Source organism: Falco punctatus (assembly GCF_963210335.1).
Source record: "Falco punctatus genome assembly, chromosome: 7".
In the NCBI taxonomy this organism is placed as follows: domain Eukaryota; kingdom Metazoa; phylum Chordata; class Aves; order Falconiformes; family Falconidae; genus Falco; species Falco punctatus.
In genome coordinates, this window is record NC_137587.1 from 66374047 (window position 1) to 66399191 (window position 25145).

General features: G+C 40.2%; 2 protein-coding genes across 17 annotated transcripts in view; one reads left to right on the forward strand and one right to left on the reverse strand.

The window, feature by feature from the left end:
* LINS1 (lines homolog 1) overlaps positions 1-11163 on the reverse strand; it is a 30351-nt gene extending 19188 nt beyond the window's left edge. For 3 of the 12 annotated variants that reach the window (XM_080397217.1, XM_080397207.1, XM_080397216.1), the window contains exons 1-6: positions 8063-10897; positions 6423-6961; positions 6243-6332; positions 4856-4997; positions 3996-4586; positions 566-746 (exon numbers count right to left, since the gene is read on the reverse strand). In XM_080397217.1, coding sequence (XP_080253343.1) covers positions 566-746; positions 3996-4586; positions 4856-4997; positions 6243-6332; positions 6423-6836 — 1418 coding nt within the window. In that variant the 5' untranslated portion in view covers positions 6837-6961; positions 8063-10897. Of the gene's footprint in view, positions 1-565; positions 747-3995; positions 4587-4855; positions 4998-6242; positions 6333-6422; positions 6962-8062; positions 10898-10967; positions 11051-11071 lie in introns of those variants that run through there. The other 9 variants (XM_080397209.1, XM_080397208.1, XM_080397210.1 and 6 more) reach the window with 8 other exon arrangements.
* A 207-nt stretch (positions 11164-11370) lies between these two features.
* Positions 11371-25145, forward strand: part of ASB7 (ankyrin repeat and SOCS box containing 7) — a 30497-nt gene continuing 16722 nt past the window's right edge. For 2 of the 5 annotated variants that reach the window (XR_013929726.1, XR_013929727.1), the window contains exons 1-4: positions 11373-11504; positions 12363-12459; positions 18008-18106; positions 21227-21487. Coding sequence is in view for 3 of the 5 variants with exons in the window: in XM_080397244.1 (XP_080253370.1) it covers positions 21277-21487 (211 nt within the window). In the remaining 2 variants the exon portion in view is untranslated. Of the gene's footprint in view, positions 11505-12362; positions 12460-16915; positions 17132-18007; positions 18107-21226; positions 21488-25145 lie in introns of all 5 variants that reach the window. The other 3 variants (XM_080397243.1, XM_080397244.1, XM_080397242.1) reach the window with 3 other exon arrangements.

Consider the following 25145-nt stretch of genomic DNA (forward strand, 5'->3'; position numbering starts at 1 on the left):
ACGGGTCCAATCATCAGAGGGCTACTTTGCCAAAAGTGCCTGATTTCTTGAAGTTTAATTATAGTAACATAGGATGGTTTGGGTTGGAAGGGACCTTGAAGACCATCTCATTCCAAACTCCCTGCCACAGGCAGGGACACCCTCCACCAAACCAGGTTGCTCAAAGCCCCATCAAGCCTGGCTTTGAATACATCCAGGGATGAGAATATGTCCCATTCACGTCAGACTCTCAGTGTTGAAAGAAAAGAGTTTTGCCTTTTCTCTGCATCTAACCACTGTTTTAGATTGTGAAGTCAATTATTCTGAGTTACAGGATACGATAAAATATTTAATACGAAACTGTCGCATAACTCCCTCATTTCAATCCAAAAAACATAATCAAATTATCAGCAAAGTGAACTGCTCTTATACCATACACTATTACATTGTCCTGAGGTTGTTTTTTTATTATTATTACAGCTATCTTTCTTTATACAGAAGTAATCACTGGAAGTGTTACATATACCACAATAACCTCACTAAATTACAGTTCTTCATAGGTCTGTCAAATAAATTGTACACTAACCTATCAAGTTTTAAATAAATAAGTAATAAAGCTTTAGCAGCTTCCCACATATCATCATCTTGCTCTATGAAAATCAAGGAGAGCCATTCACAGTGATGTACAAATGGGTGAGACTGTGCAGAAGAATTCACATGACTCCTCCAGAATATCAACAGCTGGGACATGAAACTATGGAAGTCTCCTGGGGGGGGAAAAAAAAAAGTAACCATGAATCTGCTATACATTTTTTGTTACTGAACAACATACACTTTTTATTTTTTAAATTAACAAGACATAACAGCTAATGAATGCATTTATCATTCCTTAGCTCAACTGATTTACACAGCATCAAGTTTTAGAGGTTAGTTCTTGCTTCTTGGTATCAAAGAAATAAAGAAACATTTTGCAGAAAACCAAAAGCAGTTAAGTTATCTAACCCTAAATTCAATGTGAATGGCTACTCTAATAAACTCTAGATATATCAATGTTTAGATGCCAATGTTAACATAAGTAACCTGCGGAAAGTTAATTTACTCATTAGATACTGCCTGCCCCCCCACAAGGAAGATGCAACTTAAGGACATCATTTATTCATCTAACAGCATTATTTATTTTCTTGGAGTTCAAGAAAGAATAATCAGAGGTCACCTAGAAAGTTTAGGGTACAATAGAATCCTCTCACACCTAAATTTGCGGACTACTGAAAAAGATTATACCTCCAAAAATCCAGGTGTATCAGGAAACCTACAAAAATGTAACTACACCTACACAGCTGGGATTTATACTTTCCTTTAGCTCCCCAATTACATAGCTTCATTGGTACCTCACAAACTGAAAAAAGGTAAATCGTAATCAAGTCAATACCACAGATGTAATGATCCTGTATGAGCACTCTGCTGAGATTTCATCTCAGGTAGTTCTTCCCATATGAAACAGTAATACAATTGTCATGTTTCGATAGGACTGAAGCAACCCCCCTGCATTGTGGTTCACTGTAAAAATTAACTGCAGTAAAAGAAATTACTCACGGATTATTTCAGTTTTCAAGTACATACAGGCTTAGGATAACGGTACCTTCATGAGATGGTCTAGAATCCTTGCTGTAAGGATTAATGTAAGCAACTTTTTTCCTGCAGATCTTCATTTTTCCCCTCCCTCTAAACATGGCACTCTTGGATACAAAAAAGCACCTCCAACTTTATGCCAGTTTACTACAGCAGCTTACTCGTAAAATATATTCATATGACAGACTAAGTCAAGAAACCTCTTCAATACTAATGGCATACTAGGTAGCATGGTGCCAAGTAGCAGTTTTTCATGTAACACAGCACACGCTCAATGTTTAAAAAACAGAAAAAAACCATAGCGAGGTATACCTTTACCCCAAAGGTACTCCTTAAGTAAGAACTCTAATGCTGCTGGAAGTATAGTACGGCTTGAAGAGCACAGTTGCATCATTTATACTGACAGCGATTACTGCTTTTGAAAAGTTTCCTGCAACATGGGAATCAGTTTTACTTACCACATCATTATGTGGTTTTCCTTAATATTTAACTTTAAAATTTGCTTTTCCTCTTAGCAAATAACAGGAAAGCAAATTATCTTTGTTATTAATAGTTACTATTCAGGCTGAAATTCTTCCCTATAAATCAAAGCTATCTGGAAATTACTCTCAAAATTGAAATGAATTAAAGTTAAGCCACTGTAATTCATGGTAATAGAAAAAAAAAAAAAAAAGATAAGATCAAGCAGCTTCCCGGAAGGGAAGTTAGCATATTAAAGCATTCTGGTGCTTATTTTAACCACTTAATTTAATGCCACTAAAATAGAAGCACCATTCCTTTCAACTTGAAATTCCTCTTGACAGTTGGGGTATTTGAATCTAATTAAAGAACTCATTTTTGTGTTATGAATCTGGAAAAGAAAGGAGACTATTTTTCTGTGAGAAGGAGTTTTCATAGAGACATCTAAAACAGATTTAATCTACTTTTTTTCTATTCACTTGTTCTTAGACAATCTCAGTCTCTATACATTTTTCAGGAGGTGGATTGGCGAGTAAAATATTCTCTACAATTATTTTAAAAACTCTAAGAATGCAACTGGCATTCACAATTATAACATATTCCAAAATCTGGAAAAAGTGTCAGAAGCTGTCTTACAGAAGTCCATCACTCTTTTACACAGTCAGATGAATTAAAAATTTATTTTATGCTTGCTACATACCATAGGAATATAAAAGGTAAGATAACACATCTAGAACTTGTATTAAAATGCCTCAGTATGTTTGAAATCCTGTAAAATTTTATCCTTGTTTAAAAAGAAATAGGAATTATTTGTTACTTTTTGCCACATCACCAATTGGCTGACCATAAGGAACACCCATTCTCACATGTATCTGACGAGAAACACTGCTTCAGAACTGCTTTTCCATTTTTGCCATAAAGCCTGTAATCCAGGGACAGCAAGCTGCTTTGATCATAGCATTTGCACATTCACATGGCTTAGCATCAGATGTGCATCACGTGCCCCTCAGAGGTAAAAAGGCAATTGGGAAGATGGGATTCCAGGAGTGTCTCCAGCAAAAAACCTCACCCCACCACTTCATTGCAGCGCAAAGACAACTACTAACTAGCTACCAGCGTGACACAGTAACGCATCCTCCCCCGTCAGGAACACAAGTTACACAGCATTCCCCTGCCATCCCACTGCCTGCCCTGTGGCATAGCCCTAGCACAAGGGACAGATCTGCTCTTCCCCCAACTTAATTGATCTGCTCAGTAGAACAAACATACTCAAGTAAGCAGGTATGAAAAGTATGCTTCACACCTACTAACTCAAAGGACTAGACCTAGAAGTCTGGGTGAAGAACACAACCACTATACTCTGCCAAGTCTCATAATTTTAATGTCTCTTACTTTATAGCTTCATTATTTTTACCTTTTGTACCACTGCTAGTTTTGCCCTATTCCATTATTTGTCTGACAGTAATGTCTAGTAGCTTCAATCAAAACAATGGTACTTAAAGTTCTGCCTCTACATTTGGAAACAGGAGCGCATCACCTGCGGTTCCTTTTAGTTCCCCACCCTGAACAGAGTAGATGCTCATACTGTGGGCTCTCCTTTTCCAACTGGAGAAGAGCCTGTGTTCCCAAGCTGCCTCAACTATTTCAAATATTAACACATGCTCTTAACAGGAAAAGTTTTCAATCCCAAATGCAGCTGTTTCAAGTCCCCCACATTGCAGGGCTAAGGATAGGATAAAATGCATAGGGACAACTAATTAGGCAGGACACAGTGATAACAGGTTTCCTGGGTGGGTCTTCTCTTTCCTCCCTCCCACCACCACTAATTCAGCTGAATTCTATTTACTGTCTTAATGAGCTGTGACTACAAAACCTGAAAGCTTTAAAAACTCTTGCTGCTTAATGAAAAAGCTAAAAAAGATGATTACCTTTGATTTCAGCTTCTGTAGCAGAGTTCTGAAACTTGAATTCCAGTGCTTTAAGCACAACCAGACTTAAGGCTCTAAGAACAGTCTGGTCATAACCACCTTGGTTATCATCTCCAGGAACAGCTTCACTGCCTCCAAAGTAGTTGGCCTTTTCACCGAGCGGGACTTGATTAAGCCAAGTCAAATTCACAGTCTGCAGAACAGCAGTACTCAGTGCAAGCATATCCTCATATAAAGATGGGTTTTCTAAAAACAGTGATCTACTTACAGCATCTTCTCTAGACTCAGAAAGGACACATTTTTTAAGGAGCATAATTAACTTCTTCTTGATTAAGTAGTGAACCGATGAGCTGATGAGGTTCAGGACATAAGAAACTTTCAAAAACAACACTCTCTGGCATCTGAGCAGTAGTTCTAATTCAATTCTAGAAGCCAAAAGTGCTTCAAGCAGATCTATAAAACTGATCAAATTGTTTGCAGCTTTAGAATAAGGTGAAGTATAGTGATGACTGTCAAAATGATGGAACAGAATGGAGTCATAAAATCCTTCAAGCACAGCATCAAGAGGAGCCAACAACTTCTTCAAAATACCTACAGCAAGAAGAAGGTGGTTACGGAGCTGGAGGGTAACATAGCTAAATTATCAAATAAACATAAAAAAGGTGATCGACTATTCTCAGTTTTTAAGCATGTTTAAACCACTCCATTTTTAATAGTACTTCCTTTATAGTTACTCTCTTTATAACAAAGAAAACAGGTGTTCTTTAGTCAAGTTACTTTAGATGAGATTACAAGGAACATTCCCCCCCCTAGTGGGCACTCGCGTATCGATAACACCATAAAACAAATCACTACCATACCTGCACCGGATAAAACTTCATCTTTCAGTATGTCCTTGATAATAGCTGTAAGAGTCCACAGACATTCTGCTATCTGGGTATTCACGGGGAATCCTGAAAGTGTCTTCAAACTAAAGGTGAGCCAGGTGACATTTACCATATTCTATGAAAATTTGTTGGGGAAAGAGTATGCTTTACAATTGCTGTGCAAATTAAATCATAATACAATGACTTTAAGTTGTACATTAAAAGGATTCAAATGTAGGCATAGACAAAACAGTGGTAGAAACAATATATCTGTCCCGTGCCTTTTAAGTACATAGGTCTCTATTTACAAACATAAAGTCACATATGCATGCAATAGAAATTACCTGTATTTTCCAGAGAACCTCCTAACATCATATGACCGACCCAAAATCAGATAACACTGTAGACAGCCCACATCTGAATTCATAATTCCCATACAACTTTGCCAGAAACATTACAAACATTTCTGAGAGAATTCTACGTTCAGAGATGGAAGCTACAGTACACATTAACCAAATACGCAGCAAGTAAAAAAAACTCTCAAGTAATGGGAATATTCAAACAAGAAAATACAGAAAGGCTTTTGATTAACTTTCAATATGTTATCACCTATTCTTACCTGCTGCATCACCTGACTGATATCAACTAACTGTAAAAATATTGGTAGTTGGATTACTGGGTTTTTTGAAATAGCTGTATTGCAACCTTAAAGAGAATTATTTCTTGTCATCTACACACATTTTACCCTAAAATAGTTCCAAAAAATCTCCGATTTTTAAATAGAAAGACATTCCTCCTCACATTATAAACTTCTGTTATACACTTGATCTTCCTTTCTACATTCCATGCCCCTCCTAACGCACCTGAAGTACTCACTTAGAATACTCCCTACATCTCCTTCCCATCCATCACTTACAACCCAAAAACCCTGAAGACACACTTGATGGAAGAACTATCCCATAGTATTATCTTGTATGAACTTCACATTGTTCCCGATACTGGAGCTAAACACCCTTCAACCAAAGTGTGTGGCATTTGGAGGGGACCATCAGCAGAGTGCAGACGTGCCTTTCAGAAAGCTGGAGCAGAGCTGACATGCAGGTAACAGACTGAGGAAAGGAGCAGTTCTGATGCTGCTCTGTGGGTCTGCTTATGAAAGGAGCCTCTTTGGAAGTACTTTTAGGTTTTACAGTAGTCATACAGTGACTGCTTTTGTGCTATATAAACACTATAAAAACTTGGCTCTAGAGTTCAATGGAACAACTTCAAGGCACATACTCACTAAGCCACTCTTAAGCTGTAAAAAGTTAAGCCATACTCACCTCTATTCACTAAGCCATTCTTCTAAGCTGTAAAAAGTAAAAAGTTATGCCATACTCACCTCTTCCTTCAGCTGGAAATACACAAGAGAGGCTAAACTTTCTGAAGCCATGTGAGATAACAGCTGATCAGAACTATCGAGCAGACAAATCTGCAGATGTAAAAAGAAGAAGTACCCAATGCATGTTCCTTTTTTTTCTCTCCTTTCCCAAAATGTTTTCAAAAGTTTATAAAAGCTTACCAATTTTGAGTCAATTTTTGACTCATTCAGAAGGACAAAGATTTCACAGTACTTCTGTCTTGTATTGACTTCAATTTCCTGGGACTCTGCTTTAGCAACCATCATCTTGATCAAGGTCAACTGAAGGAGCATCACTTCTCGTGGACAGAATGAGGAGCTCATGTTTGCAAAGCTATTTGATGTATCATCTGTTGTAGGAACAACTGCATCTGACATATCAGTGTCCTGATGGATCCTAATACCACCATTAGTAGATGGCAGATGCATCCGATTACACGATTCATCTCCTTCTAGTGACTGCTCCACACACAGATTAAGTAAAGAGGTATAATGATGGCTTTCCTTTGCTAGTGGAACACCAGCCAGTACGTCCTTATACAACTGCTGCAGAAGACAGATCTTCATTATGAACATTCAATATTCCAGAAAATGCTGTATGTCTTCACTGATTATTCATGGTCAATGCAAATCAGCTTCGAAGTTATTTTTATCCAATAAGAGAAACAGAAGCACCATTAGGCATTTCTCTTCTAAGTTACCTAGAAATAAATACTTTGCTATTACTGAACAGATAACTAGAAAGAAACAAAAGAACACCACGTATTTTTAGAGTTAATATACTACTATTAAACTTATTTTGAAAATACAAATTCATTGTTTAAAAACAGCAAGAGTGATAGCTGCACAAAACTGTCCCAATGAGACATTAAAATGTATGCTGTGAAGAAGTTTACAGATCCAGTATTATACTGCTGACACCAACATTAATTTGCTGGAACTAACAAAACCAAAAATGACTGTTACTAGGGACTACTGCTGAAAAATATAAAGTCTTTCTCTAAACTGCTAAAACTACTAAATCCTCATTTCTTTTGTGACAGATTCCCCCAAAACAGGCACAAAGTTTCAACCGAACTGGCAATGTTTATTGCTCCGCCAAGGCTGGACGTGGCAGCACCTCTCAAAAAAACCCCAAAAATGTAAACCAAAGGACAAGTCTTGTCTTCTGCTTCACACAGCCTACAAGCTGAATAGCATGAATATACAGAAGGGGAGAACTGGGCTCTTAATTTGCTAAGGAGGACCAAAGAATTCCTTTGCATCTACAAATGCAGAACTCTAATTCTGAGCACCTACATCTTGAAACCCAAAAGGGTTTTCAGATAATGCAAAGGATCAACAATGTCACAGGCCTGGTCTCAAAGGGCCCAGTGACTGAAAAGTCTAAAATTAAAAAATACTTAAAAAACAAAGCATAAAACCTATTAAGAGCCAATAAAGATACTTAGCCATATTCAGAAAAGGTATAAAAAAACCCATCTTTATCACCATGTCCATAGAACGTATCTTTTAATCACAACACTGGAACACTCACTATAGCTTCAGAAGAAGAGCTATAGAACTCAAATCTCTCTTTAAAGTGTGAGTACCTAAGCACCCACAGTTTTCTAGCCATTTTGTAAAAGGCTAGACAGGTATTGTATCTCCCCAGAAAACAAAAAGGATATACTTAAGAACAGGGGTTCTTTTTCATCTATATTATTAGCGATTCTAGTCTGTAATACTTATGTTTTTAAGCCAGTTTTAACGTGTCATCTAACCAGAACTCTTTCAATAAAAAAACCCCTCAAACTCATTACCTTGATGTACTGCGAAGTTAGCAGTGGGAATTTTGTTGTTTATAGGAATTTTCTTTTTGCATGCTTTTTGGATCCCTTTCTTTAAGTCTGGCATAATCAACCAGGTAGACTTCCAGGTAGATTCCTGAAGCTATCTGTCCATAGTTGGCTTTTATTTAGATGTTACATTTCTTCCGTTGTTAAGGAAGAGGAAAACTGCTCAGTCTGGTAAGACAACAGCTCAACTGGTAAGAAACTTTAAAGATCTCCCCATTTATGAATCTATTACACTTGCATTTATCACCAGACCAAGTATTTTAAATTATTATTGCTTTTTAGCAGAATATTAGAAAACAATTAAACTACAAAATTCAGTATATAAGACTTTTTTTAGTTTATAATCTTCGCAATTTTTAAAAACACTATCAAACATTGAGAATTACACTTTCTTTTTTACAATTTGATTTTTTAACTGCAACTGAAGTATGCATTGACAAAACGGCTTCCCAAAGGTACAAAGGATTAGGGGTACACCAAGATATGGTACACACACTCCTCACTTCTTCCACCATCAGGAATTATTTCCTTCAGAAGAGAATCTAAAATTAGAGAGTAAGAAGTTGCCTGCGGGGAGTGATCTACAATTCATTCCAGTGTGGTACTTGTAAAGACACATTCAGCAATGGCTGACCTGACAACTACAAAACATGACAGTATGTTCCACACCTGTCACCTGGTAGAACTAGGAACCCTTCCCCCATCCTTCCCATATTCCACATTTTAGATGCCAAGAATATATCTGATACTGTATAGACAATAAATGTCTTCTTCATTTGCAAAATCTATCTGGAATTCTACTTGAGGTAGAAATTTATGACCTGAAGCCTTGTAAAATTTCTTCAGAAATCACTCTGAATATTTTATATAGCTATTGTTCCTATCTTTGAGTTTTATTTCCTCCTCAATGAATACCTAATAAAGTAAAATTATCTCAATACATTTACTTCTGTGTTCAAGATCTACTTGAATTATCATCCTACATGGTAAATGAAAAGCTCTCTCATGCACAAATTCATACAATACAGCAAGGCTGTTAACACAGAAGAGATTTAGAACTCCTTTAGGACACCCACTATGAGATTTTACCTTCACCACACGATACTGGTGGTGCTTTCCCTGATCCTATCATAATACATTTATATTATACCATTAATTTGCAGAACACTTTACAAAAACATCTTATAAGATATGTCTCACTCACACATGTCAACAGTTCATTAACAGAAGTCATTAAAAGGAAATTAAATGTGAGGGGGCTTACTTTGAAGAAATTTACTTCAGAGGGGGGAAACGTCAAGACAATGACCAGAGTTGTTTCAGACACAGTAAGACAGCACAGTGAAAAGCTCAAAGCTGAAGCGTAATGAAAAGCAATCACATTCATACACAAGAAGTGACAAACTCCATCCCTCACTTGTATTATTTATTAATGATAAAATCTAAAAATCCATTAAGGTAATGCCTGACAGTGCCAGAGTCCTGCATAAACAATAGGAAACAGTTCTAAAATCCTTATAGATAAGGCCGAAGACAGAAAGGAACACTATACAGAAAGAAAACCAAATGAATACTTTGTTATACATTATTTTCATGACCACTTAGACTTTAAAATCAAAATCAAAGTCACGTGGAGCTGCAAACAGAATGACAGGAGACCTGACAGAAAAGGAAATGAAGAACTGGAGATGAAAACTCAGATTGCACCTGAAGCCTGTAAGGTTTAGGGACCATCATAAACCAAGCAAGTCACATTTAAGCTGTTGCAAATGCCTCCAGAATATCCTAAATCAGACTTATAAAATATGTATATTTCTACAAGGTGGGATAATTAGCACAAAATTGTAGAACGCATTGATTTGAGTGGACTAACATTGTTGATATTGCTTTTTTTTTTTTACTAACACAAATGGCTAACAATGACACACAATTACTCAGAAACATTAGCAAAGAGGCATGACTAGAGAAAGCTATTACCTAGTCCCCATCTTAGTCTTTCCCTGTTATCTATGTCATTAAATGCTAACCGCATGAGTAGCAACTGAGAGAAAACAACAAAAAAACCCGTATTTTCATTTAAAAAATGAATCAGATAAAGCACAACAAAACTACAGTCCATGACTTTTGGGTGTGAGTCTGAAGGTTCTCGATCTCCTCACAATGCAATGGGTGAATCATTTAAGAAAGTAAGCATACATTAGACTACTTGTACCTGCCGTGACTCTGTAGGCTCATCTCTCAATAACGAATATGCTTCCACTCAGTGCTGAAACACTGTAAACGCCTCTAAAATAATGTCATTTCCTTCCAGAGGTTGCAAACAACCTGTGCTGCGAGCTGTCCATCCCCCGTTAACCGTGACACCTAAGCGTGCCAGATGCCCCTTCCGCGCTCCCGCAGGCACCTGTAGCCACCAGCGAGGGGACGAGGCGGCCCGATCCGGCCTCGCAGGCCCCTACTGTACCTCACACCAGCGCTTCAGAAGCGCCAGCCCCGGGTTACTGGCGGGCAGGCCAGGGCTGCCAGGGAAGGGAGATGCGAGCATGGATGTGTAACAACTGCCCCGAAACGGCCGCCCTCCCGGCCTGCAGGCCCCCTCCCCGCTCCCCTCCTCCTGAGGGCCCCGGCAGCCCCCGCAGCCCGCTCCCGCCGGCCCCAGCGCCGGCCCCGGCCTCCCGCGCCGCCGCTCCCCTCAGCTCCCCTCAACACCCCTCAGCCGGCGCGGCCCCGCATTCCTTCGCCCGGCCTCAAGCCCCCTCAACACGCCTAGCCAACCCGGCCCCTCCAGCCCGCCCGCCATGACCCGGCTCCTTCCCCCCTGAGGCGTGCGACCACCCCCGGCCCGGCCCCGCCCCTCGCCCCCCCCAACCTGGAAGCTCGCGGCCCCGCTTAGTCACCCCGAGCCGCCGCGCACACGGGCCCCGCCCCGCCTCGCCGCTAGGCAACCGCTGCTAGGTAACGGCCGCCACTCACCCGCCCCCGGCAGACTGGGCGCCGTAAGGCCCAGCTCTCCTCCGTCAAAACGCCGGAACGGCCGCGACCGCCCCCTCTCCCCTCCCCGCCGCTGTCGCAAAGCCCTCCCCCTCCCTCTCGCCTTTACGGCAAGGGGGACGAGCCATGGGCGGAGCCGCCGTCAGCCCGGCTCCCAATCAAGCGTGGCGGCGACGCGCGGCTGGGGGCGGGTCCAGCGCGGCGGCAGCTGATTGGCGGCGGCGGAGGTCAGTCCCTGCCCGCTGACCCCGCAGCGAGCCGAGGGGGGCGGCTCGGTGCAAAGTGTCCCCACACGGCTCGGCCCCCTCCCGCGGCCGGCCCCGCCGCTGCCCCCGCCTCACCGCCGCCAGCGCGGGGGCGGCTGCGCACGGCCGGGCCTGCCCCCCCCACGCCCCCCTCCCCCGGCGGCAGACAGGTAACGGCAGCGGGCGGCAGAGCCCCGGTTGCCCCCAGACTCCCACACCGGGTGGGGGCGGGAAGGGAAGGGGTGGGGGGGCGCGACCCCATGGCCCTCCGCGGGGCCTCCCCTTGCCGCCGCCGGGCAGCCCCTCCGGCGGGACTGGCCGCCGGCCTGCTCCGCCCCGCTGCCCCTCAGTGGGCTGTGAGGGGGCTCCCCCCCCAGCCACCTCTCCTCGTCCCCGGGAGGGGCTGCTCAGCCCCCCCGCCGCCCTTGCCCGCTCCGTTCGCGGCGCGGAGGCTGGCGGCTGCGGGCCACCCCGCCTGGCTCCCGGCCCGTGCTGCCGGGGCTGCCTGCGGCGGGGGCTCCCGGGGTGGTGGGCGGCCACGGGCCCCACCGGAGCGCGTCCCCCGCTTCCCCGGCGGCGGCCCGGCTTGCCTTCCCCGCCGCCGGGCCTTGGGGCTCCGCGCCAGGGCTGGGTCAGCTCGTTATTTTTATTTATTTGTGTGCGTGTGTGCGCTTGACGGTTCCTGAAGCGTGAACTCCTGCGAGGGAGTGTTTTTATTCCCCGGCAGCTCGGCTTTCTGGGGTGCTTGCCGTCCCTTTCCCCAGTACTTGCCTTCCACCCCCATTCCTGGGGGCAGCCGGCCTGGCAGGGCAGCGGTCCAGCCGGCACTATCCCTCCAGCCCTTTGGCACCCTGAGGGAGTGCCCTTCTTTCCAAGCTCAGGTCCCAACACAAGTAAATAACCCTGTCCTTCCTAATTTTCGAAGGCTTTTCCTATTTTGGCCCACTATCGCTTTGGTATTAATCGCTTTAACCTCCATTTCTCTCTTTGGTGTCATTGTGTGGCTCAGTTCTACTTTTATTTTCCAGGTTTAAGCTGCCTTAAAGGAGAATTAAAAATTGAGACTCCAAAGAGCAATGTAAGACAGAAGAGAGAAAACAGCACTCAAAACAAAACCCTGGAAAGGTGATAATTCATGTAGACTCTCAGATTCATCTTAGACACATGCTTTGGCTGGGGTTGGGGCCTCTTGTTGTGTTTTGGACGGGTGCAGATAGGTAGTGTTAGATTTCTTTGTTCTCTTAAAACCTGCTTGCTATTGACCTTTAAAAGTTTGAAAGCTCCGAAGCCCATTTGAAGTACAGTTCCTCTTTCTTTTTGTAACGCTTTGTCATATTCTAAATTTAATCTGCAAACATTACTTCGGTTGTCAATTGCTACTTAATGGTTTTTTGTGTCTCCTGATCTCAGGAATGTCACTTAAAATTACCTCACTCTGGTTCCTTAACAGGGTCACAAAACTGAAACCCTTTTTGCAAACTTATAGGTGCAACACTGGATTTGTTTCTGCTCAGATTCTAAAATCTTGAGTGGAATAGGTCATGGTGATTGCATTATGTTGGTTTAGTCGTACTTGACTTTTGCATGGGTCATTTTTTTGTAACGGAGCTGCAAAAAATGAAATTAATTTAATTGGATGGTGTTTGTTTACAAGTACTTTTTTTTGGGGTTGAGATCATAGAAGGAGATAATGCTGTTAGGTGCTTGAGGGGAAAAAGTGAAAGGAGTCATCAAAAACTGAATCCTGCTGGTAGGAGGATGGCTAGGTTTCAGGGGGAGAGCAGTTCGTCGGAAGAATTGCTTTTTTTACGTGGTAAGATGAAGAGATGGGTTCTAGAAAGGAGAGGGAGTGGGGGGGTGAATGATGTCAGTCAGCCTTTTTCTGCATCCTACTGTTAGCGTGCTCCAAATAATGGAGTTTCTGCGTGTTCTTTTAATGCAGCTGTCTTGAATCCATTCTAATCTGTTTCAAATGTAGATGAGCCTGTGATATTTTGGCAAATAATATCCTCTATATAGGTCTCTCTGGTCTTTATTGTGATTTCAGAGATGCCATTGACTGTACCAGAACGTTTTTCATTGTCAGCAATGAATTATTTTTTAGCATTAGTTGCAGGGGAAAGAGCAGTACCTGTTGCCAACTATCTTGGTCAAGGGTGATCCACCTATATTTTTCTAATATAGGTGTCCTTAGCATACAACAAAAAAGAGCTGCTACATGTCAAAGATTAAATAGAAAATCTTCCCATCACACAAGTGCAATGAGTTCTGAGATACATTTTTGAAAGTACAGGGAAGAAATAGTCCATGTTTTTTTGATAGTGTGCTGCAAAACCGTGAGTAATAGTGGAACGTGTGGACGTGCCCGGTGTGATTGCAGGAGGGATTTTTATGCTAATAGGTGAGACAGATGTGCATTAGTGCAAACTTAACAGTGCAGTTATGGCACACCTGTTTCATCTGAAGTTGGTTTATTATAACACCTTCTTTACAACCCATCCGGTGCATCTAATGTCAGGGCTTGCGTTAATGTAGATACTCCAACAGGACACCTCTTGGTGTGGATAAGTCAGAAGATCTTTGGATTTATTCATGCAAGGAAATTAAGTTCTCATTTGATTTGTGAACCTCATTCCTAATGTGAAATGCCAGTGCAGCAAAGTTTGATTCAGACACAGAGACTGGAATTGAGTTCACAGGAATCAGGGAATTAGCTGCTGGCAGAAATTTGCACATGGTCAAAATGAGGAACAGAGATCAATGATATGCTGAAGTCCTGTTCTTGATCTCTGGAAGCAGTGCAGCATATTACAAGTACACCTAGACCCTTAGATAAAGTTGCACATCCATATTTTCTTTTTTGTCTTCAGGCTGTATACTCATTTTTTTTGTTTTGTCTTACTGTGAATTCGCAGCCCTTAAAGGAAATGTGCCGTCTGTGAGGCTGTTTTCTATTGTTCCAGCATTTGCTTACAGAATGATACTATCACAGTGAAAAACTTGCTTTATTCGCTGAAGTCATCCAATGAATTTTGTCCACTCTGATTCTTTTATGCTATATTAAAAAGAAATACAGAGCAAATACAAGTCTTCCAGAGACTGTTGAATGAAGTAAACTCTATAAGCAGCACTCATTTTGTTCATCTGCTGTGCTATGAGTATTAGGGCTGAAACGGCTGTTCTAATGTGGTTGGAACTAGCCATTGTTTTCTGCTTTTGTCATTCTATGACATACTGGTGTTTGGATTCTTTAATGATAGTAAGTCATGTTAAAATATGTAACACTTGCAACAAATTATTACTTCTAAGGTTAAGCTTTCTTCTGACTCTTACTGGTTAAACCTTAGTAACAGCACCACTGTAAGTTAGAAGAGGGTTTGTATTTTATGCTTGGTACAAGAGGACCTCCAAGCGTGCCGCAGAGCACAAGCTCCCTGCGGTTTGTCAGCGCACATCTTGGAGGAGGGTTGCGGCTGTGCGAACCCTATGTAGCATTCTCTACTGGGAAATATCCGTAAGGCCTTGCTTTAGCGCTAGCATTGAGGTCCTTGATCTGGCAGGATTTGCAGTATTTTCTTCACTGGGCTCTGCCTGTGGTTAAGGTTGCCAGTGAGGATGGTAAGCAGCTGATGAGTTACCAGTGTTTTCTGAAGATGAGGTCTCTTATTTTGCTCTTTAGTTTGCAGAACTGAAGTTACTTGAGCTGGGTGATTTCACTAATTCTCCATCAGGCCCAAAACTCAGACCTCGCAGCCTCTCTGTGAAGTGGATAATACTTGGTAAAATGATAGCTCTGTACTTCAGTTTCAGCCACCTGCAGAATGTAACAACACAACAGCTGCTTATTAGTGTATAACACCACCAGTCAGCATCATACAATGTACCTGAAGCTGATGGACTTTAACTCCTTTAGTTACTTTAGTATGTCCAAGCTACGAGATGGCTTTATAGAAAGCTCTGATGAGAAGTGTGTAACTTGTAATGACCGCTTATGAAGAGTGAAGACTTCTTTCCTTTGAAGTAGCGGTTCCTCTGTGATGTTTTGGATTCATGCACTGTTAACTCATTGCTTTTGGACCCAGCAATTAGCATGTGTTGCTTGGTGATTTTCATCTCAGCTACTTGGATACCTTGCTTGATGTCTTTCTGGAATGTAGCATTCCAGAAAATATGTTCAGGTTTATAAGGCTCTGTGAAATTTTAATATTTCACATGTTATTTACAGACTTTACGATTGTCATATGAGAACACAAATGATAACATGATTGCTTGCCTTACTGTCTTGTCTGAAGAGCTCCTGAAATAGGAAACTAAGCGACATATGAAGATCATAGTCACAGTTTCTTTGTCAAACACATATTGACCATTTTTAAAATGCCATTTGAGTGAGAACACATTTAGCTTGTTTGAGTTTTGAAATGGGTGGGAGAAGTGGGTTGTGAGAATAATGAATGCTTATGTGATTATCCTTATTCTACAGGGTTTCTTTTTTCTTGTTTGTTTGATTTAAATGTCTTGGAATACTTCAACCACAGACATCTAGGACCTACACTGATCAGGTCTATACTAGATATTAAATGTCATGTGTAATGGTACGCTTTCCTTTTTGTATAGAGTTAGGCTAACATCAATAAATATGGTTCTTATTGTGCTCTTGGATGTATAGTCTTGGGACTTAGGAATCGGGTCTATCTATTACTTCATCTCAATAAGCAAAATACTGTATTATAAGGTCTTGCTCTTAGTACCAACCTTGAACTTTCTTTAATGTGAGTATATACGTATGTCAGAATTAATTTTCCACGTGATGTTTGCAGTAACTTTAGTGAAGTGACACACTGATGTAGAAAAGTCTGAGATCTCTTTGACAACATAAGACATTATCAATAGATAATGTTTGCTATTTTTTTTAGTGTGCTACTTTAATTATTATTATTTTAAGCAAACTTTAAGTCATTGAGTAAGTGAGCTTTACTTTCACTAAATAAGACTTCTTTTTATTAAAGTTGCAGATCTTACTCTTGCCATATGCAGCTAATTTTCCTTTGGGGGGAAAAAGCTTGTTACTTTTTTAGTGGAGCAATCTGTTACCTTGTCTGTAGTCTGTGAAGTCAGTGCATTTCTAATTTGCATCAGCTAATAAAAAATGTGTGGGTTTTAAAGTGAAAATCATGCAAAAATTAAAGAAAAAAAAAAAAAGGTGAACCAGCGACTGATCGTCTATGCAAAAAAACAAGGCTAGAAATGTGATCAAATTAGGTCATGGCAGTGCAGTTTTGTGCAGGGCTGTGAGCATATCTGCAGACCTTGTATGTTTTATCTTGGGAAGCAAAGCTCTTGGAAAATGTGCATAAGAGGGATGAAGAGAGCTTTTTTCATCCTCCTCTTCTGAGCTATCGTTGGGAAAGCAACATTTTATATTGCATAAAGTGACGGAAATTTTAACTTAAGCTAAAAGCTGCACAGTTCATATAATTGTTCTGGTGCAACTCATTTGCAGAAGAAACAGGTCACAGTTGGTTTTGTGTGATCTGCTACAATGAAGTATTTAATGTTTTTATTACTTATTATATTATTGCAGTGCTCACACGTGATAAGGGGTCCTGTCATGAGAAGCTTGCAGCCAAAGTGAACAAAAGGTCAGATAGAGGTGTACAAAGGATTGATGAAATAACATGGATGCTCTCAACGGCTCTCAACAGTGCTGTGAGAAATGGTCTGTCATTGGGACTGATCCTGTTAACTGCAGATGACAAGGAAGGAGGATAAGGAGGGCAAGTCTGGAGGAGGAAACTGGGTAGGGATTGTAACTGGCATTCAGTAAACTTCGATATTAAAAAAGAGAGGCTTTATATGTGAAGAAAAGGCTGAAGATTTTTGAGGTGGTGGTAGTATTGGTTGTATTGTGAAGGTATCTTTATCTGATTGTGAAACGCAGCATGTGTTAGCCTGAATCTGTCATGTGAAGGAGAGATGACTATCTGGTGGTGCTAGAAGTCCAGTTGAAGGACATAGAAGTCAATGCTCTATGTTGTCAGGTTTTATCCTTTAGATAGGGAAGCGCAGATGGGATGGAGATGTAAAAATAAAAACAACCAAACAAAACCCACCAAAACAAAACACAAAGCCAACAAAAAAAACCCAAAAATGACCAAAGCCAAACCCACCACCACCACCACCAAATCAGAAAAAAAAAACCAAAACCCAGCCAAACAACTAAAACCCACAAAAATGAGCTGGGAGGAACTAAATGGATCCTGAAGGTTTTTCCTGGTGTCTCACTCCCACAGGGTGATGTTGAGCAGTCAGGCAGAAATAGCTACTGTGTAACCTTTGCATCCATTCTTGTTCCATGGCAGGAGTAGGTAAATGTAATCCTTAGAGAAAAGCTTAGACCATTTCTTCAAGGTTTACTCCAGAGAGGAAGCACATCTCTTGTTTCTCTCGTCTTCCATAAAATACCCTCTGTAGCCTTTTCCTGATCTGGCAGAAGCAAACTCTCCCCACCTCAACCTCTGGAGGACCGTTGGATTAATGAAAGAAAACACACTTCAGGGCCTTTTCTGGCATAACCGCATTAAAATGTAGCGTTCTAGCACAGGTACAAAGTAAAAGTAAGCGAACACCTTGCTTTTACTCCTTGCAACTAATAAGGAATATCATTTTTTTTAAGGGGTAGCAGGTTGTTTGACACATATGGGCACACAAGATTATGAATAGTGAAGACAATGAAGAGTGGGACATCCATCAAAGAGTAACAACCTCTCATAAGGTAATTCAGGAACACATTGAACTTATCCTGTTGTACTTGCAAAATCAATTAAGTAGTTGTTGTTATCCTCCATTTTCATGGCACTATACAATCATTATAACCAAGAATGTATAGATGTATTCCCCTGCCCCCTGCTTCGTTTCATCTTTTTACTTGCATGGAGAAAGCCAATATGTAGCAATCCAAATGCATACTGTGTTCTGAATGAGATTGATTAGAGTTGCAAAACATTAAATATTAAATGCAAAATGGCTAACGACTTCCAGTAGTCCTCCTTTCCTTCTCCAAAGATTGATGCTGTAAATGGGGATTTGCAAACAGGAGTTTTAAATGATCTATGGAGCAGAAGTGAAAATATTTTCAGAGCTGGTGTGTACCTAGAACTATCCTGAAACCTTTAATGTTACAGTTAAGTATTGTTGTAATATGAATTTCATTGCTTGCCATAGGGGTGAGATAGAAGAGTAGATATTTACAGAAACTGCGCAAGTGATAAAAGGAGCTGCTTATGCCTGACTTTGTCTTCTGCTTTGTATGTTTTAGTATTTATGTACTTTAGTACTGGCTTATTTGAATAAGCTTTGCTAGTCACATGCAACATATGGGGCCAGTGCCAACTTTTTATAATGCTGCATTACAAATATACCCACCAGCTGAGAAGTGTGATATAAAGAGCTTTGCTTTTTCTTAACCAACTGTCTTCATAGATAGTTGCAGGGGGAATGCTGCTGGTCCCTTAAATCGAGAAATCCCTTTTTGCTTCATCTATTTAGACATCCTATCTCTTTCTGCAGCATTTTGAGCAACTAGTTTGACCTTAATTTTCAGGATCAGATGAGATCTTGCAAGTATTATTCCTTTACAAGAAGGGACTGTAAAAATGGCAGTAGAAAGTTTCTTAACTTTTGATCAGATACGCTCAGTTTGAGGAAAAAGTTTTCATGTCTTGGTTTTTTACACATTCGGAAAGTAGGGCTAAAGAGACAAACTGATTTTTATTTTTTTTTTTTTTTTGGTAAGGTTCTCCCCCTGAACTCATACTTTTTATCAGTTCAATTCTACAGCTTTTACTTGTAAATCCAAAGAAAGTTCTTGTAGTTGGAATTCCATTAATAGTCCTGTTAGTGGTGTGATCCAGAATGAAGTCAAGCTCACTGTCTTATAGGTGAGCATGTTCTGAAGTGCTAATTGGAATTTAGAAAAGAGCTTACCAAAAGCTCATTAGAGTCCACAGAAATACTTCCACTGTCATCAGATTAACAGAGTTTGATTTTTGGAATATGCTGCAAAAGCTGAACTACTGAGTTAGCAGTTGCCAGTTTGTAAATCGCCTTTTCTTCCAGGGTCGTACTATAAACCAAAACAAAGCCTGTACCTAAGTCATGTATAAACTATTGAGCTAAAAAGTCGTTTTTGGTAACCCTATGCTGAAATAGTGATTGTTGCCATACATGGTAAATTGAGGCATTTATAAATGTCAGACAGGCATTTGCTGTGTGTTAATTTCCATATTTGCAATGTCAGTAGGGTCATTGTAGCCACCTGTTAATTATGACTTTATATCTCTCCAAGAAGCAGATAAATAACTTTTTTGCAATGGGCGCAACTAGGTTATAGAAGAGTAAATAGATAGGTATGCCTTTATCTGGAAAGATGGCAGTGATTGATGTTTTCACTTTTCTCTTGTCTGTGTGTATATCTGGATCACAGGAAAACAAGTACCCAGCGGGATATGGGGAGTTGATTGCGGTGTCTTTTGAATGACCTATGAATCATGAGGATCTGGAAATTCTTATGATATTTACGTAAAAGAAGGTTTAGGTGATGATGTGGGGTTGACATCCTAATAAAACAGGGTTGCTGTAAATTAAGTTTTGCTGAAAATTAATTTTTGTCTTTAGAACTTTTCCTTGCATTTTAATCTCGATTAACTTTACAGGAGTTAAAATACATTTTTTTTCTCTTTTTTTTATCTTCTAGTTAATATCCATTGCAACAGTTTTTGACTATTTTCTGAGACTCCTATTGCTCATCATTACCCTTCTCATGTCCTTCTTTTATTCTCTTTCTTTTGATATTCCTTTCCATTGTAGGAATATCTGTTAATGGGATATGATACACAATGTATGTGAAAATGTAAACACTTAACAGACTTTTTATACTGTGGAAGAATCCCTAAATACCTGTGGGTTTGTTTTTTTTTCTTGTCCCCAGCTGGGTAGCAAGTAGTACTACAGATGAATACTTTTCAAACAGAGCATGGCATAGAGCACTTCTTTCTATCCCAGTGTATGCTTTTTCGGTCTAGCTCTCTCATATGCTGTATCAAGGCAATTATAAATCTAATTGTTCTGGTATATGTTTTCATAGCGTTTGACATAGCTATATTAACTGTACTTACGTGTTTTCAGGTCTTTTATATTATCATCTTTGTGTTTAATTTTTGGAATGTAGAGGTTCTTTGCAGCCTTCATGTACTAATGAAGTCCACAAGCCAAAATACAGACAGTTGACTCATTTTAAAAAAAAGAAGGGGGGGAGAGAAAGGAAAAAGAAAATTTAATTTTCAGTTTAACCATTAGTCTTACTAATATTCATGTACTGTAGGGCACAAGAAAAGATTATATTGGTAAGATGACAGTGTTTTCACTGAAGCTTAGAGGTGATACGTTTCTAGGAAAAAACCCAAAAGAATAACAACATAGTTCACTTGCTCTAGCAGTGTTGTTTCATGCAACAGCTTACAACATCTATTTAAACAGTATCTTTGGAGTTAGTGGTATGAACAGTGTTGTGATTCCAGAGATGTTGGGTTCCAGAGATTTTTCGTTTTGCTTATTGGTCAGGTGCTTTGACTGTGGGCTGTTGTTTGCTGTAATTTCTGAGGAAGATGTTTGCTATTTATAATGTGGAAATGCCCTTTCCTCTTGCAGATCAATGATGTGAACCATATCGTATGATTTTGCTAGCAACAGTGAGATTGGGTTTTATCCTATGTATAAGACAACTTTGCTCTGCATATAGCAAATAAATCTTAGCTTTTCGTTAGTGCTGATCTTTTTTCCAGATATCTCTTTCCTGTCCCAATCCTAATTTATTCAAGCTTTATATTGATTCAAGGTGACTAGTGTGACCTCATGACGCTTCTGTAAAAGCCAGATTCAGCTAGGATGTTACACCATCACTGTCGGAGAAACCCTGAACTACAGGAAGAGTTGCAGATTCAGGCTGCAGTTGCTGCTGGCGATGTTCACACCGTACGCAAGATGCTGGAGCAAGGATATTCTCCAAATGGTCGAGATGCCAATGGTTGGACCTTGCTTCATTTCTCTGCAGCAAGAGGGAAAGAGAGATGTGTCCGTGTTTTTCTTGAACATGGAGGTGAGTTGCCTAGAGAGAAAAATCTTGATACCCATCTTGGCTTTCTATCCCAGTTTCCATTGTAGGGCTTTCCAGCACTCATTAGGTATCAGACTACTTCTGGGTTTCTTTTTTCTTTTCTTTTTTATTATTATTTTTTTACTCTTTAGAGTAGCACTTCATCTCTATTTACTTCTGATGTATACTCTGTGAATGAGGTAACAGATTAGCTTTATACCTTAATACTGTACTACTTTTTTCTTTTTTTTTTTTTCCTTTTTTCCCCCCCTCAGAATTGTCTAGGAATTGTCAAAAGAATGAATAAGCATTATGAAAACAGGGCAGAAGGACTCTTTATAAAATTCAATGCAATCACTGTAGGCTTTTCTCCTCTCTTAAGGGGTATTATTAGAGGAAGGCAGGTCCTTGAACTGTAATCTTGGGGAAGTTTGTTTCATAATTCTCAAGCAAGTTAACAAGTTGCGTTAAAGGCTAAGTTTCTGTATAGGCTTTAATAGAGTCCACTGAACTTTGTGATAACATTACTCTTTGTGCAAAGACTTCGGTGTCAGCTAGTTCAGTGCTGAGTTTACACCTCTCCTGCATCGATCCGTAGTGAAGCTTTATTTCAAGAGCTGATTGAGTTTTGTTGGTTTGTGATGTATTTGCTCGAGTGATGAAGATTACCCCTCAAATGGTGCAGTCAGGATTTCTTTTTGCTGTATCTTCTTTCAAGGACACCTAAAGTTTTAGAAATGGGTAGTCTTACAATGGAAAGACAAAATAAAAATTCTAGATGTTCTCCGCATTCTGATTAGTGCCCTTAAAGAACAGCATCCTCTATTCTAGTGCTGTTCTTATCAAATGAATGAACTAATGTTTTCAGCCGAAACCAGGACACCTAAGGAAAGTGAAATTATCTTTTTGATGCTTTAGATATCTGAGGCTGTATGGATCCCTTATGTGTGTCACAGTATTAGTCAGATATATGGATCACCCATATAATTTGATGGCATTAATAGGCTGTGGTATTTGTACAATTAGTGACATAGTTCTTAAGCGCAGTAGTGAAATACACCATGAACTGGACACCGTTGATTTACCTACTACAGATTCTAACCATACAGTTAGAATTTAGCAATTACAAAAAAAAAATATAACCATACAATATTAGCAAGCCCTCATGTCCTTATTGAAGGGGGGGGGGGGGGGGGAGGGGAGGGGAGCTACTAAACTGCACTAACAAATAACTTACATTTGAGAAGTAGAATTTTATGTGGGTAATCTCAAGCCTTCAGTTTGGTAATTCAAAAATTCGAGGTCTCAAAATGCATTTGTTTTATCTCTGTAAACTTGAAGATGATCTGAAAAAACCTCACCAACAAACTCTTCTGTATTCCTGAGTATTTTCGTTGTATAGGTTTTGATATTAGATAGCTGCTGATGCAGTGTTTTGGTTTTATTTTTGTTATTTCCTATATGATGTACCAGCTGAATCTGGTGCCTCATGAAAACTGCCTGTAATGAAACACCCTTGTTCTGGAAGCAGTATAGTGTTTAATCACCAGGACTAGAAAGTTGAGTAACAAATAGTGTGAGGGTTAGTCATCTATGGCAGCTTTCCTGTAGCTGAGCCTCACTTCAGAAAATTGGTGCTGTTTTGTGCCTTGCCTTGTTTTACCTCCAAACAGAGGCATAAAAGATAATGAGTATTTAAGACATAATAATGTCACAAATGAGCTATTAAGGAGTGAATGAGCTGACTCTTAAAAGCAGAGTTAATCATGCCTGCATCATTAGTGAGAGGTTTGTGTCTACCTTTCCTCATATAGTCTCCACCTTTCTCAAGAAGTGGATTATTTTGATGTTGGCGCTTAATCCCTGTGGACCGAAATGATATTGGGGTGAAGTAAAAAGTAATTTTCTGGTGCGAATCTTATGGTAAACAGGGTATTGAACTGGCCATGTACGTTAGTAATAAGGAAGATAGTGAGAGGGAGCGGATGGAGTTCTGGAGGAAAGCGGGAATTGAGAGTGGGAAAGAAGGGGAAAGTGGTGATAGTTGTCTAGAGGGATGATGAAGCTGAGCAGAACTGGAAGTATTTTCTTAGCACAGGAATGAGAAAACAACGCTGGGCTGTTGCTGAGGGTAGTGCTGAGCCTCAGGTCTGCGATACTGAGAGACTGCTGATGTAGTCTTGCATGATAGTGGGATGGAGATGGAGATATTTGGCTAATAAAGGCTGAGAAGGAATCTGGTCACTGACCTGGAAATAAAAGGTAGCTTCTTATGGGAGTCATGACCTGGCCACCTCCTGCTTTTCTGTTTTTTCTTCTCTTCCGTCATTGCTCACCAGCAAAGAAAAGAGCCAGAGGACAGCATTGTGCATGCAGATTGGCTGATTTCAGTGGAGGTGGTGGAAGAGGAGGAAGCTTTTTATTATCTGCTGAGCAAGGAGACACAGATAGATGGGGAAAATGCATAAAACCCAGTCCAGACTAAAGGATGAAACCAGCAGAAATACCAACTAGATACAGAGGTAATAGGTCAGATGATAAATACACTTTAGCAAGTGATGAAATGAGGAAAGTTAAGGAGGATCATGGAGAAACTTAGTTTTCATGAAAAATAGTGAATTTGAGTTTCTTAGTGTATTTGCCTCACTTTAATAAAAGGCAGGTTTTTGAAGCCAGCTCTTTCCGTAGAAACAATCTAGACTCACAAAGCTGGACAGGAAAGCAACACAAAAATAAGGCGTGTTCTCAGTAATCCTGGATTTTTGCACGACAAACCCTTTTTCCCCCTTTAGTGTACTTCTTTTTTTAAAATTTATTTTTAAAATTACGTATTGAGACAGACAATCCAACCATGGACAAGAACTATTTTATTAATCCCCAACTGCCACTGTTAACGTTACAACGAACTAAAGTCTCAAAAGTGTGTAGTTGTTAGCTGCCCCTTGGTGATATCTTCTCAATAATAATTGAGCAGGACAGTTTCTGTTTACTCGTATTGAAGTAAAGAAATGATTCACTAAAGCTCCTAGAAATTGAAGGGTAACAGAAAGAAGTAGCCAAACAGATATATTTGTTACTTTTAGTCTTGACTGCAAGGTATCTATATTTTAGTACGGTCATGCAGAATCTGGGAGAAACTATAGAGAATGCCAAATGTTCATACCCCTCAGCTAGCTCATACAGTGTTTCTGTGTCTGAACAGTAATGCTTTCCTGGAGGTCTTTTGTATCAATGTTGTCCTAGAAAATTTAAAAGAGAAGCTCTATGTAGCCCTGTTTCTAAACTGTGTGGTCAGAATGAAACCCTAGTTGGGGGAATTAAGCTTGAAATAACAGAAGTCCTTTTTGAAGCCAGAAGCATTGCTTTCCTGGCTTCCCAAACTAGGTTGTGATAGTGATCTAATGAAGGTGTCAAGAAAGAAGGGAAACTGTCCCACTGAGCTGTAAATTGAAACTCTAAAATATTTGACTCTTAGGAATCTATATAGCCTTTAGATTACAGTATTAGAAAATAATTTCATTAACAGTAGGGTTTAAATGACTAGCTTAGGTGCCCAACTTTTAACATGAAATAGACTAAAACAAATATCATCCAGTGTTGCAAATTTTCAATCTCAAGTGAGCTTGATTGCAGTAATTTGGTACCCTTGATAAGTAGTTCA